The 13763-nt window shown below is 36.8% G+C and overlaps 1 protein-coding gene across 1 annotated transcript in view; it reads left to right on the forward strand.

Moving 5' to 3' along the window:
• The window catches only part of plxnb2b (plexin b2b), a 183112-nt gene that overhangs the window by 159152 nt on the left and 10197 nt on the right, over positions 1-13763 (forward strand). The window contains 7 exon segments of the mRNA XM_038280425.1: positions 2363-2544; positions 5820-5886; positions 7811-7957; positions 9030-9186; positions 10125-10225; positions 13055-13139; positions 13414-13565. Of these exon segments, the coding sequence (XP_038136353.1) occupies positions 2363-2544; positions 5820-5886; positions 7811-7957; positions 9030-9186; positions 10125-10225; positions 13055-13139; positions 13414-13565 (891 nt within the window).

Consider the following 13763-nt stretch of genomic DNA (forward strand, 5'->3'; position numbering starts at 1 on the left):
TTTGTCCAGAAACAATCTCTATTTGTTCCTGTGACAGCATTATCTCTGTCCAGCATTACGTTATTGTACTATTTAAAGGGTATATGCTATAGTTATAGTATTTACAACATTATCTTCTCCGTTATATTGTGGCTTGATGGTCCTGATCATCATTTTTATTTGCCTTTTTGTAGACACCTAGCAAAGAGTTTAAAACTGAACACAAGGCAATGAAGAAAAGCTCAAAGTTAGAAATCAGGACAAAAATCGGCAAAAGAAGCTGTTGAAAGTCACCCTGGATGAGCCCACTCTGTTTTTTTGCAAAGCAGGGCGAATTGGCTCTGACAACAAAGACAGTAATTTCATACAAAAAAAACTACAGTTCTTGGAGCTTTCAACTAGGTCTGGCCATTTTCTTTCACAGCTTCAGCCAGTACCCATATAAACCGTCCCACAGCCTTTATTGCAGTGATTTCCTTTTCTTTAAATACAGTTTGCACTATGTTTTGATATCGGCCTTTGAAAATCCTCTATATGTTCTGGTCTAACATGCGCAATAACAGTCGGATCATGAAGTGGCTGTTTTTTTGTATCTTTTTTAATAACTTTTCATAATCTGACAAAAATGTACAATCAAATGTAGGAAATTGTTTCAATTTTTGGGGCACAGAGGCATGAAAAAAACTGACACAGATTGGGATCTGCTCACCCCTGCATAGTTGGATCCCCTCGTTACTCAGTTAGTGTGATATTGAAAATAATCGCACTGGAGATTAACCCGGGCTTTAGTTTATGAACACATAATTCTCTTTACCCCTTTAGAGTGATACTGAATTTACCTACATGTACTGTTATTTTTCATGCAAGAACTTTGGGAATATAGTCTTGCTTTGTTGGGGTAACGGGGTGTTCTGATACAGTAAGTACCCTATTTAATTTTATTGCAAATTATATTTTGTTCTTGTTAAGTTGCTTGAAATAAATTTTTTTAAAGTATTTTTACCTTTTTTATAGCCAGTTAAAGCTTATCGACATGCAAAGATATCAAGTTCTAAAACATCTGGTTTACTTCAGTGTTATTTTTAAAAAACATGAAACATATTAATCTAAAGCATACATTTATACACTTGAGTGTCTCTACTCACTTTTTCGATTAGTCTTTTTAATTTTTTTATTGATCTACTTTATTAATTAATATTTAACTTCTTATATTTGATAATTGGATGCACCAGTTGTTTTTAAAGTTCCAATATAAAAATATTATTAAAGTCAATCCAAATAACTACATAGTTACTTCACTTACTAACTGATTTTGCAGTATATTAGTTACTAATAATGTTATGTTTTGAAAGAAGTAACTCATAACTTCAAATAGTTATTCTCTTAAAGATTATGTTATGAACACAGGTTACCAAATCAAACCTCTGTATTGGCAGATCATGCAGCGGCTGTGTAAAACACTGCAGCAGTAAAAAGAAGAAGCTAAAAGTTTCCCTTTTTTATTTATTTATATTTATTTATGCTGAGCTAACTGATATATTGCTTGTTTGGCTCCATGACAACACATTTAGCTCTTGCAGCAGCCAGTTATCATGGGTGATGTGCAAGAGGAATGTTTGGAAAGAGATGTTATTGATTGAAAGCATTTTCCTCATTTTCTACTGCTTGGTTATTCCCTTCAAGCACAGAATAGTTGTTTCAAAATCCTCGCGCAAATAGCAGAATGAGCACAGAGACTGTTTTTGATGACGGGAGAAATCTGCCTATTTCACCTGTTTAAATTTCATGAACCTTATCCATGTTTATCGCATTGCAGGACCTTTGGGAAATCACTTAACTTTTCAAAATATTCAGTATAAATACAGATAAGTATTACACCTGACTGTTTTTAGAAAATAGGACTAGCTAGGTACCTTTATCTCTTAAGGATTTATATAAATTATAACTTTATCAAAGATTTATTAAAAATGCACCTTAACCCTGGCATTAAACTGCAAGAATCTATTTTAAAGTCAGGCTACCATCCTTTAAATGGAGAGCTTTCATGTTGTATTTGAGCTATAGCATCAGAATAGCTAAAGACTGAGCAGAGAGGGACGTGTGAAGTCCCATATTAATCCAATATTGCTGGCACAGAACAGGCCTCTGAGGTGTTAAGTGTGGGGAGATTCTTCTTCCACTAATTGGGATCATTTCTAAGCCACAAAGTTTTACAGGGCAGAACTAAATTACCTTGATAATTATAATTTTCACCAGCATTAGTCATTTGATAATTTGAAAGTGTATTATGCAGGATTTGCTTCAGTGTGTGCGAGCTACATTATGATGATTAATTCTCACCTCTTTGTCTGCCCATGTCTGTGTGATCCTGGTTTTGTTGCAGTTTATCCGCACGTTAGAGCGCAGTCATGATTTCAACGCCAGGGCTAAAGTGTACTTTGCCTCCCTGCTTACTGTGGCCCTGCATGGGAAGCTGGAATACTACACTGATATTATGAGGACTTTGCTGCTGGAGCTGATGGAGGAGTATGTTCACAGTAAGAACCCCAAGCTGATGCTGCGCAGGTGAGTGCAAACCAACTTTATTCTGCTTATCTACAGATAATGGCACACTTTTAGTCTGCAGTGGTGAGATCAATGTATTCATGTGATCTGGAAGCTGTTTTTTTATTTAAAATTATCTGCAGGCCAAATTTCTTAGAACAAGTGCAATATCTTCCTTTTGATAGTTATTTGTTTTCACATCTATTCAGTAATTGCCAAAAGAGAAATAAAGTTAATTGGATTTAGTAGTGCTTTTATTTTTCCTCTAAAGGGTTAGAACATTTGTTAAAAGTGTTGTTTCATGTTTTTAAATTTTCAGACAGACTTTGAAATTTGAAGATTAGTCAAACTTTTCAGTAGATTATTAAATGTCTATGATGAGGCTCTATAGGGAGTCTCTCCATTTCTAGACTTTGGCGCTGATCCTTTCAGCCAGTTGAGGCGGACTGGGAATCATCTCAAGATATGGTGGACTGTTTCATTCTATTGCCATATTTTCTGTTGAATTTTGCACCGACTACTAGTCCTCTAAGAGGGAGCCAGGCTGCAGCTCAGTCTATTCCAGTCCTCCTCCTTCTGTTCTTCCTTCTGTTTTCTTTTTTTCCTCCTTGGAGCCCATCATAGTCTCTGCTAATAATTGTTGTTCATATTTGAGGTCTTTAATAACGCCTACAATATCATTTCTAATCAGATTAATCATCATAAAACATGCATTAATCCTGTTAATAAAATAAAATTTTTAGTAAGTTATACTTGAAAGTATTTCATTAGAAAATCAGTAATGTGTGATTAAAATTGTTTGAAGTTATGAATATAAACTGTGCTGGCCATATGTTTACTTTATAGACAGTGTAAATGTTTGGGCATAGATTCTCACTTATCCAGGAGTTAATAATATGATATTTCACCTCACGACCAAAATGGTTGTTTAAATATTGAGCTCAATAGTGGGAAGGATCAGTGAATCTCTGGTCCTAATTTCCCCATTAGTCACTTCAATGGCCCTGTTAGATCCGACTACAATTTGAAATCCAGAAACATCCAAAAACTGAAGATGCCCTCTAAGAAACCAGAGGAATTAATGTTTAAGATATAAATCAAATGATAACTATAATAAAATGTGAAATAAAAATATTATGTGTGGAATTATAGTAAATTTTCTTTAATCCAAAATAGTTTCAGGCTGGGCTTGGTCTTAGGTGGTTCAAAATAAAATGTTGTAGACCTGTCCATTAGGAGGATACCAAATAGACTGTTACAGACACAATAACAGTACTGCAACAAATGTACAATAAATTATAAAATAATGCCCAAGACATGTAGAAAGCACTGTACGGCACACAAAGTCTATTTTAGGATAGGTTTTCCTTATTAATTCAAATATGGATCCAGCTTTTAATATGGTTAAGTGGTTGAGCATTACAGAAATCTAATATTATCTTCTAAAGAAAAGTCTAAAATTATGGAAATTGGAATTATTCTGCCATCCCCATCCAGGCTGTGTGATAAACTAGTATCAGTATCACATCATCAAAAAAACAGACTTTTGACACATTTCCACCATGCTTGACATATTTTAAAAGGTTATAAGATTTTAAAGCCTCCCCTTCACTCTTTTAAATGCATCTTGTGTCCATGTGACTTAATAGCTAAATATTTGTGTCCTCTGATTGAAGTCTGGACTTTTTCCAAATGTCTCTGGAGAATATTCTTTACAGCCATGCATGAAGGTGTTTTGTAAGCAGTGTGTATTTCATGGTTATTATCCTCTCAGTCCCTATTGATATTATCATTACTGAGAACAGTCACAATAATATTCTGTCTTTATGTATTCAATTAGAGTTTTTAGCTTACCTAAACATATTAGGTATTTGGATGGACAGATAGGTTGATATAGAAGAGGGGCAGTTCAGTTTAAATGTTTAAAACATGGACGAAATTGAAACTGGTTTTGGATGACTTGAATTAAGCATCCTGATTGGCAAAGCTCTGACTTTAGTACAGCCAACTTACAATTGACTATGATTAATGGTTGGGTCTCTGTCATTAAATCAACTAACTCAAAAGGGCTTAACTGACCTGAGTTCAAGAAGTTCCTTTCTAAAGAAGCATTTAACAAACCTTACCTGGGATGTATGTCATAGTTTGTCTAAATGTCCTTTTTTGTAACAGTGCAGTTTAGAGATAATCAATAATAAATCTATAAATGTGTACATCATACTTATTTTCTTATTAAAGTTAAGTTGCATAATCATTCCACCTTTGACAAAGAAAAATGCATCACTTAAAACTCCAGCTTAATGGCATGCATGGCTTTAGTGATTTGATGTGAACCTGGAATCTGATTTGCATTAGAATATTAAGACAAGGTATTTCTGAGATATTCCAGAATACTGTTTTCATTAATTATTTTGACTTTTTATACTGAATCTTTTTCGTTGTTCATTTGCTTTGCTAATTTAATTAGTCCTTCAACATTTACATTGAATAGTTGTTTATAAAAAAAAGCCTAACAGAAACCACTGATAGTTAGCAAGCTCAGCACGGTCCGTTTTATTTGTTTGCTTACTGTAATGATGACATCAGTGTCAAATCCTCTACTGATTGCACTACAGTCGCTCATCACCTCTGAGACGGGGTTATGTGATCTGAACTATCTGCTGTGCCGAGGCAGGCTGTGACTTGCTGTAAGCAGCAAGCACACATCCTAATTATTCCCCAGTGGAGAAGCTCATTATGTTGATTATGCTATTGTACAAACACAGGCCCCCCTTATACACCAGACATCTAATTAGGTATGCCACAAGTTAACAATGGGTGTCACCAGCCCGTCAAGTGACCGCTGACACAAGATTTTGATTAAAATATCTTGACGCTGATTAGCTGTTCAGAAAACACTGAAGTGTTTCAGCATTTTCAGGAGGACATAATGGAGATGTTTACTGTTCCATTTTATTTATCCTGAATGCTGCTTTCAGTTGTGATGAATGTTGTTTACTTACAGTAAGTGAGTAGACAGACCTAAACCCCACGAAACTGGCAAAGAAAATACAAATAATAAAATTAGGTTAATCTCTACATGAAATTTGTACTCTTACGTCCCTCCATCCCATCTATTAATTCATGTCAGCCAATCCACACATCCATCCATCCATCCCAGCCCCCATCTGTCTGTCCATTTCTCCTATATATGCATCCATGTGTCTGTCCATTTGTCCATCTGTCCCATCAATGTGTTCCAAATTAAAACTGAAATGATTCAGTACTAAAAGCATGATGCTGTATCTGTTTTCCAGGTCGGAGACAGTGGTTGAACGGATGCTTTGTAACTGGATGTCCATCTGCCTTTACCAGTTTTTGAAGGTAAGATCAGATTTATACACGGAATTTCAGAACGTATTAAATCAGTTTGATGACCGGAGTGGCAAAGGCAGATTAATTAGTTGTTGCGTCATCAGAAAAAAAACCAAGTAGTAAAAAACCACTGTCGCTCATCTGCAGCACGACAGGAGAAAAACAGCCATAAATTAGCACTGCCTGCTGTTATAGGAGTTGGGGAGATGGAGGATAAATCATTACAATTTTCCTTATGTGTGCTTATTAAATGAGGCAAGGATCTGAGTTTACATCTGTTCAAAATCCAAAGTAAAAACTTTTGTAACAATTATTTTCCATGATAAGGGGCTTTGATTAACATAGAATAAGCGTAGAAGAGTGTAGAAAATGCCTGAGGCCTCTTTATTGTTGTGATTTAGGTCCTGTGTGCTGTAGGGAATTAAACTAGTGATTGAATAAGAAATTGCAAGACACTTTGAATTGTAGCTCATACAATATTATAGATTTAAACTCAAAGTAAAACTATAAAAGTTCCTGGTTTAGATGAACCAGGAACTTTTATAGGTTTACTTTGAGAGTAAATCTATAAAAGTTCATGGTTTAGTATTTTGTTGAGGTTGTTTCTGCCTTATTTAGTGAGTTAAACCAGTGAATAAAAAGATCATATTCTGCTTAAAATAAAGTGCTTAAATGCTCTTTAAAAGAAAATCCTCAATATATTTTATGGGTCAGGCTTAGGGTTGGGAATTGATAAGATTTTCACGATTCCGATTCCCTTATCGATTCTGTGAAACGATTCGATTCCTTATCGATTCTCTTATCGATTCTGTGAAACAATGAACTTTGTAGCATGTTTGATAACCCCAAAGAGAGGTAGCAAACTGGTTTATTTCCAGAAATGGCATATGATTTAAATAGGAACCACATTAAGCACAGTCAGTGATATAAAACTAGCTACTTACCACCAGAGTTGCCTTCCATGCTGTTCATAACTTTAGCTTCTGTCCGGAAGGGTCAAAAGCATGGCATTTTTTAAAATGTATGCCATGTTGTGTACTCAGGTGTTTTTGCATGTTGGATGCATTTCCTCCCTCGTATAATTTTGCCACCTTACATCCAAACTTTTGATTGGTTTACCCGATGGGACACCATTTTTCTTGTTTTGCTTTTCTAGACGTACGGCGGGTCACGTCGTACTTGCTTAACTTGCGTAAAAAATGTGATGTAACTTATGCAGAAAACGCGACAGAAGTTGTGCTACCCAGTGCTAGGCTCTGGTGCTGCCTGGAACTGTTTAAAGAACTGCTAAACGAGCTGCCAAACGGTGCGATGGAATTGGAACACACAGAACCGGTTCTGAACTGGAACTGTTTTCGATTACAAATCCCTAGTCAGACTATTACTTAAGTATAATGTGAATTGCCAATTACTCTAAATTAGTGGCATAAAAATGATTGCTAATCTTTCAAAATAAAGCTCATGCATAAGCTTAAATATACAGTCTGTATATGTCTCTCATAGGTTAGTGCAGGGGTACCAAAGCTTACCATCCCGCGACTTTTAGCTCCCGTCCACCCTGTGACGGGATTAGGTGGTAGCTCTCAAAGACTGAATTTAGGAAACTGAGGGTTAGATTATTGCAACACTAGGTTCTGCATTACTGAAGGATTTAAACTATTCTTTAATTTAAAAAGTGATCCTTAAGCCTTTCAAAATAAATCTCCCCAAAACCTTTTAATATGAGTCATGATTTTTTGAAGTTGTGAGTTATTAGAGGTTAAGGCCCAGATTCCAAATGAAAAAAAGGTCTAATTTAATTTCTGAGTTTGCATGGATGTAGTGAATTCCACGTGTGAGCTATTTATGCCAATAATTACCTTCTAGAGAACATCAGAGAAAACTCCATAAATGTCTTTTTGTTTCTGTGTGTGTAATCGTGTGGGGATACCAGGACACTGCAGGTGAGCCTTTATACAAACTGTTCCGAGCCATCAAGCACCAGATTGAAAAGGGCCCTGTGGACGCCAGAGTTAAGAAAGCCAAGTACACCCTCAACGACACGGGCCTGTTGGGCGATGATGTAGAGTACTCTGTCCTGGTGAGGTTAACACACACACACACACATATTTCTGCATCCATAATTCTGCAGACACTTTGATTTCTGATTACACTTCTTCTGCACGATGGGAAACATGCACACTTACATGCTCTGTGTTGTTGCCATGGTAGCCATACACAGGAGGAAATCTTAAGGCGACTGCTTGCTTTTTATGTGACATCAATTTCCAGTTGTCAGTGTTTTCAGACTAAAAAAAGGGGGGAAAAGTCTCCAGCCACTCATTCCAGAATAGCGGTAAAACATGCAGTTTAGGTGAGCAAAGCACAAGTCAGAACAGGCATAGAGTACAAGCCCCCTCAGCAACCTTTCGTCGACCTTGCCACCTGCACGTGCTCTGCATCCATTTGGACAGCTTTCAGGAGTCAGTGAAAAGGCTGCACCTTTTATTTTAGTATTGTGTTTCAATAATGGAAGCTAATCTGAGCCCAGCTGTTTTCTGTTAAAGTCAGCGCAAACAAAAAGACCCATGGGTAATGGCGTTGTCGAGGACAATTATCAAATTAGGCTGAATTACACGTCTCCCGTTGTGATGGATCGCCTTCTGTGATTAAATTTCACGGGGAGAGAGGAAAAAAACGTAACATGCTGGATTTCACAGGCAGTTGTTGAATTATCCCTCTTTGAAATCTTCACCACTGGATTTAATTTGCAGCATGTTCTTTATATTAACTTAAAATGCAGATCAGTTTAGAAGCTCCTGGCTGTGAATTTCTTTAACCCCTGTCCAAAGAGCGGTCAGTTATCTCTGATAGCCTACTGGGTTTATTAGGTGAGGAGGGTTTTCTCCTGCTGAGCCTTGGTCATTAGCCAGCCCAGCCAGTCCAGGTGACAAGAGTCATGCCAGGTGTCAGTGCAGCATCTGTGTGCGCTTTGAAATGCCCATTTTCCATAACAGCAGCATCCCAATGCAGCTTGGGATACATGTGGGGGTGGCTGGCTACTCTGGTCACATGTATATTTTTCTGCATGCTTTTAATTTGCAGGACTCTCTGTTGGTGCATGGGCTGTCAACAGCTCTAACAATGTTTGCATCCCTGCGTTTTCTTGTCAGACCTTGCAGGTACTGGTTCATGGTGAGGGTCCAGATGTGACACCCGTCAAGGTGCTGAGCTGTGACACCATCTCGCAGGTGAAGGAGAAGATCATAGAGCAAGTATACAGAAACCAGCCTTACTCCCAGAGGCCCAAGGTTGACAGCGTCACTCTGGGTAAGTATAGAGGAGACAGTAATGAGCACTGTAAAACAGGGCGCTTTAAAAGTATTCACAACTCCTAAACATAATAATCATGTTACAACCACACATTTCATTGTTTTGTATTAAGGTTTTTCCTTGACCAACACAATAGACATAGATGTAAAAAAAAAAAAAGAAACTGATTCATGATTTAAAGATAAATACAAATCTAAAAGTGTTGCACAAATTTGGATTTAGCCCCTCTAATACCTGCTATATAGATTTCAATACATACTATGCATTTTTCAGTTAGTTAACTAGAAATGATGAAAAAATTTACCTAAAGCAGAAAAATCTAAACCGGACCTCCAATACGCATTTACAAAACTGAAACACATTGAAATTATGCACATATAAAATCTCTCTTTTTCTTGTTATCCATTTATTCATTAGCTTGGAGAACTGATGTGAGGTGGTGGTGTTTTTTTCCCTAAATAAGCAGTTGATGGTCTATTATGCTTCTTAAACTGTATGGCAACCCTAAAAGGCTAAATTCTCCACATATTTTCTTGCATCAAAGCCATTCACGTCACACTGAAGGTCTTATTTCTTTATATATTTTAATAGAAAGCCATCTCTGTTCATGAAATAAAAGACAGCTCCCTTATATTTGCTAAACCTGTAAATTACACATTCAGAACATCACGTTTGATGTCAAGTCTGCAGTGATGCAGAAAATGTTCGGGTGAAAAACACTAATTTTAATTAAATCTAAATTATTCATAAAAGAGTGATGTCTTTGCTTCACCCCCAGCCTCCTCAAGTGTATCTTTTAAACCCCTGTAGAAAGCTGAGTGCTTGCCTTGAATAACTTAACTAATTTGAACTCATGTAATTACCATTAGAAAAGCATAAGCATGTGGACATTTTGCTCAGTTTTGCAACATACCTTTTGTTTTTTCAATTGACAGAGTGGCGTCCTGGCTCAACGGGACAGATTTTGTCTGATCTGGACCTGACCTCGCAGAAAGAAGGAAGATGGAAGCGCATAAACACTCTGGCCCACTACAACGTGAGTACTTGGAAAATATTTTATCATAATTCCACTGTGCCTTAAAAATCGCTGCTGCAAATAGCTTTGGATTTGATAAGAATGTGGGGAGATGAATAGATAAATGTGGGTGTGTAGAAGCGGATAGGGCCTAATATTTTCAATCCATCTAAGTCAGTCAGTGTGAACTGCGTATTGGAGCGATTTGCATGAAATCTGTCTGCAGCAGATTTTCTGACCTGAATATATTAGCACACATTAAATTATTGTTTGTTCTTTTTACAAAGCTGCCAAATGTTTCAAATTCTTCACCATTTATTGCTTTTACATGGATGTGTGGAAATAAAGAAATACATTTGTTTTGAAATTTGCAATCTGTCAGATGTAATTTGGTATTTAGTGCTAAATAAATCTCTACCCCTGCTAGCTAAATTGTTTCAAAATCTCCATACTTGGTTGAAATATGACACAGCACACTGGCTGCAATATATATGAGTCTTTTGAATTCCTAGGTAAAAGTTAAAAGGGGGGGTTATTATTTATGACAAGGACATTCCTTCCCACTCGCTTATGACACCCACATAGTAATATGGTGTAAATCTATTGTAAAGATTCTTCAGTGATGAATATTATCCTGCATTTGTATTCAGAAAAAGTTGCAGAGGTTTTTATATTAAATACTATTGAAGTCATTGTCATGTTTTGATAAATGACAGTTGATTTGATAATGCATGTTTCATTTTCCCTATATTTTTTTAGTTTAGATCTGTCAGTCAGCCTGGAATTTATTTCCCTCTTATTGTATTTTGACTCAGTCAAACATCTGACTAGCTAATATGTTATTACTATTAAATACATTCAAGCCCAAATATGTTTTTCTCTCTTGGTCTTCCCTAATCAACTTGGTAATACACTGGACTTTACCCTGCCACTCCCTGCAGGCCAGTTTTGGTTCACAACTGAATGTCACTAAATCTTCCTGCCACTCTATTGATTGGGAGAAAATAAAGGTTGCTCAGTAATATCCCCCATTTGCCCTTCTTTTCAACTACTTAAGTCCTGATCTTCCCAAGCAGCTTGGCCTCTTTTGATCCTACCTGCCTCTCAGTTGTTCTTAGACCTCAGCATAACTGCCATGGATTCATCGCCTCTGTCAGTGTGCTGCTAATCACAGTATATGTGCAGTCAATAAGAGGGTGTGCCACAGAGACTGGGCCTCAAATATCACAGTTAAGATCCATTTTTCATGTCTGCTCGTCTCATTGATTAGAAATAAATTCTGGGGCAAAAAGTGGGAGGGACAAACACAGCTGAAATACAGTGAAGGGCATTTCTTCTTACTACAAAACCCCAATGCATTTTATTGCAATTTTATGTGAAACACTGAAATTAGGTCACTTAAATTACTGCTATGGAAAAAATTATTCAATATTTTTTTTTATCTTTGTAAAAAAATACTGGAAAATGTTGGATATTTTAATTCTGTCTATTTATCTTATTCTTATATCTCTAAGTATAATCCAGTGTGAGCCGTTGCCTTCATAAATCTCCCAATTCGACATTATGGGAGCGATATTATTTAAAGCCCTTTAAAGATCATATAAACATGGTTTTTCATGGAGAAGGACTTTTTCCATACTTGGTAGAACACATAAAAATGGGACAAATGTTTAGACAGGAAACATTCGCGCGCACACAGAGCAATGGTTGCTGGATGGAGAGCAGAGGTTAAGGGAGTCAGAAATCTTGGCAATAACATCTTTTTCCTGTCTTCGGTATCTAAAAAACAAACTCAGCACGCAACACAGACTTCCACACAGACTTCTACTTGGGCATGAGGCTATCATGCACACACACAATTAAAGTAGCCAGGGCCAAAACAGACACACATTAGCCGGGTTCCAATTAGGTTCCACACAGTCTGTGAGGCAACACTCTCTGTTTTGCACACACATTCACACCATGTTACAATATGTGTAAATACAACTGAGATAGGTGTGTAGTCTTTTGGCTTTGTTGTGATGTTTATTGAGATGAGAGTGAAGTCTCTATTGTGCATTTTAGAATTCGACTTGTCAATAAATTCTATTTCTCCCCTACGCTGGGCAGAAGAAGATAATTATTTACAGTGTCTTGATATTTTTCCTTAAAGAGAAACTATTAGTTTGAGTCCCAATAACATAAGGTGTGTATTTTAATTTCAGAGTTAATAGAGCTGAGCAGACAGCAGATAAAAGGTTTTCTTGAGAACTTTAACAAAAATGTGTGAATATGAACATAATGAATATCAAAGAGAACCCAGATAAGTTAGTCAGAAAAACAGGGCTGGGTTATAAAGCAATGTTTCGAATTCCAAACATCTCACAAAGGAGTTAAATCTATCAAGATAATGGATGGATAAATAATCAGTGACCAAGAAATCTGACCCTGGTAACTCAGGAGGAGCTTAACAAATCCACTGCTCAGGTGGAGAAATCTACCAACAGTTCTAAGATTTGACTTTAAATCAGACTTTTGTGGAAATGTGTCAAGATAAGCAGCTGCTGAAAGAAAACCATTAATGTTTATGTAAGCATTTTTAATTACAAGCCATGTTAGGGACAAAGTAAACATCTTTGGGAACACACTGTATAGTGGAGAACATACGTACTGCGTTGTAATCTGACCACATCATTACCTAGCTGTGGAGATACTAAACTTAAATACATATCGTACAAATTATTGCTTGTTGAAAAAGTTTTGCCTATGAATTAAGATCTTAATAAAATATACAGACACTTGTTGACTGGGTTTGAAAGCTGTTACTTCACAGTTTCTAAAGTTATACTTTCTGACATCTCTCCTTTGCAGGTGCGAGATAATGCTACACTAGTTTTATCCCGAGTGCTTCACACGCAGCAGAATTACGACCAGAACCACGAAAACCACGAAGAACGTACGTTTCCCTCAGCACACATGATAAACTCACACTAGTTTATTCCAGAGTAACAGCTACCTCATGCCTTTGAGAGATAACGCTTTTCTTTCTCTCATTTCCTTTGAGGTTTTTTCACGTTTTCCCTCCTTCATTAAACATGCTAATACATGTTATATGTTTTCAACACCTCCAGATTATAGTGAACTATACAGTTTTAATTTAGAATATACTCTGGTAATGAAATGCTTCTGAATGTGTTGGGAGAAAGCTTGAACTTTCATCTCTGCAACAGGAAATGCTCTGTTGGAGGATGATAAAGTTTTTCATCTGGTGAGGCCAGCAGATGAAATGGATGAGATCAAATCCAAGCGAGGGAGCATAAAGGACAAGTCGATGACCAAAGCCATTACAGAGATCTACCTGACTCGACTTTTGTCTGTAAAGGTAAAACACAAACCGAAAACTGTGTCAACTGTCAGATAGCAGCTTACCCTGTATAAGGTGCAGATGTTTTTGTTGGTGTCTTTGATACGGTTTGATACTCGGAAATAGAAAATAATACTCTCACTGAAACACATTATCTCCACTTTAGACCGCACAGGTGTGTGCCAGAGTTTTGATATCAATAGCTATTAGCTGACT

Source organism: Cyprinodon tularosa, unplaced genomic scaffold, assembly GCF_016077235.1.
Source record: "Cyprinodon tularosa strain WSP-4 unplaced genomic scaffold, ASM1607723v1 ctg16, whole genome shotgun sequence".
NCBI classification, from domain to species: domain Eukaryota; kingdom Metazoa; phylum Chordata; class Actinopteri; order Cyprinodontiformes; family Cyprinodontidae; genus Cyprinodon; species Cyprinodon tularosa.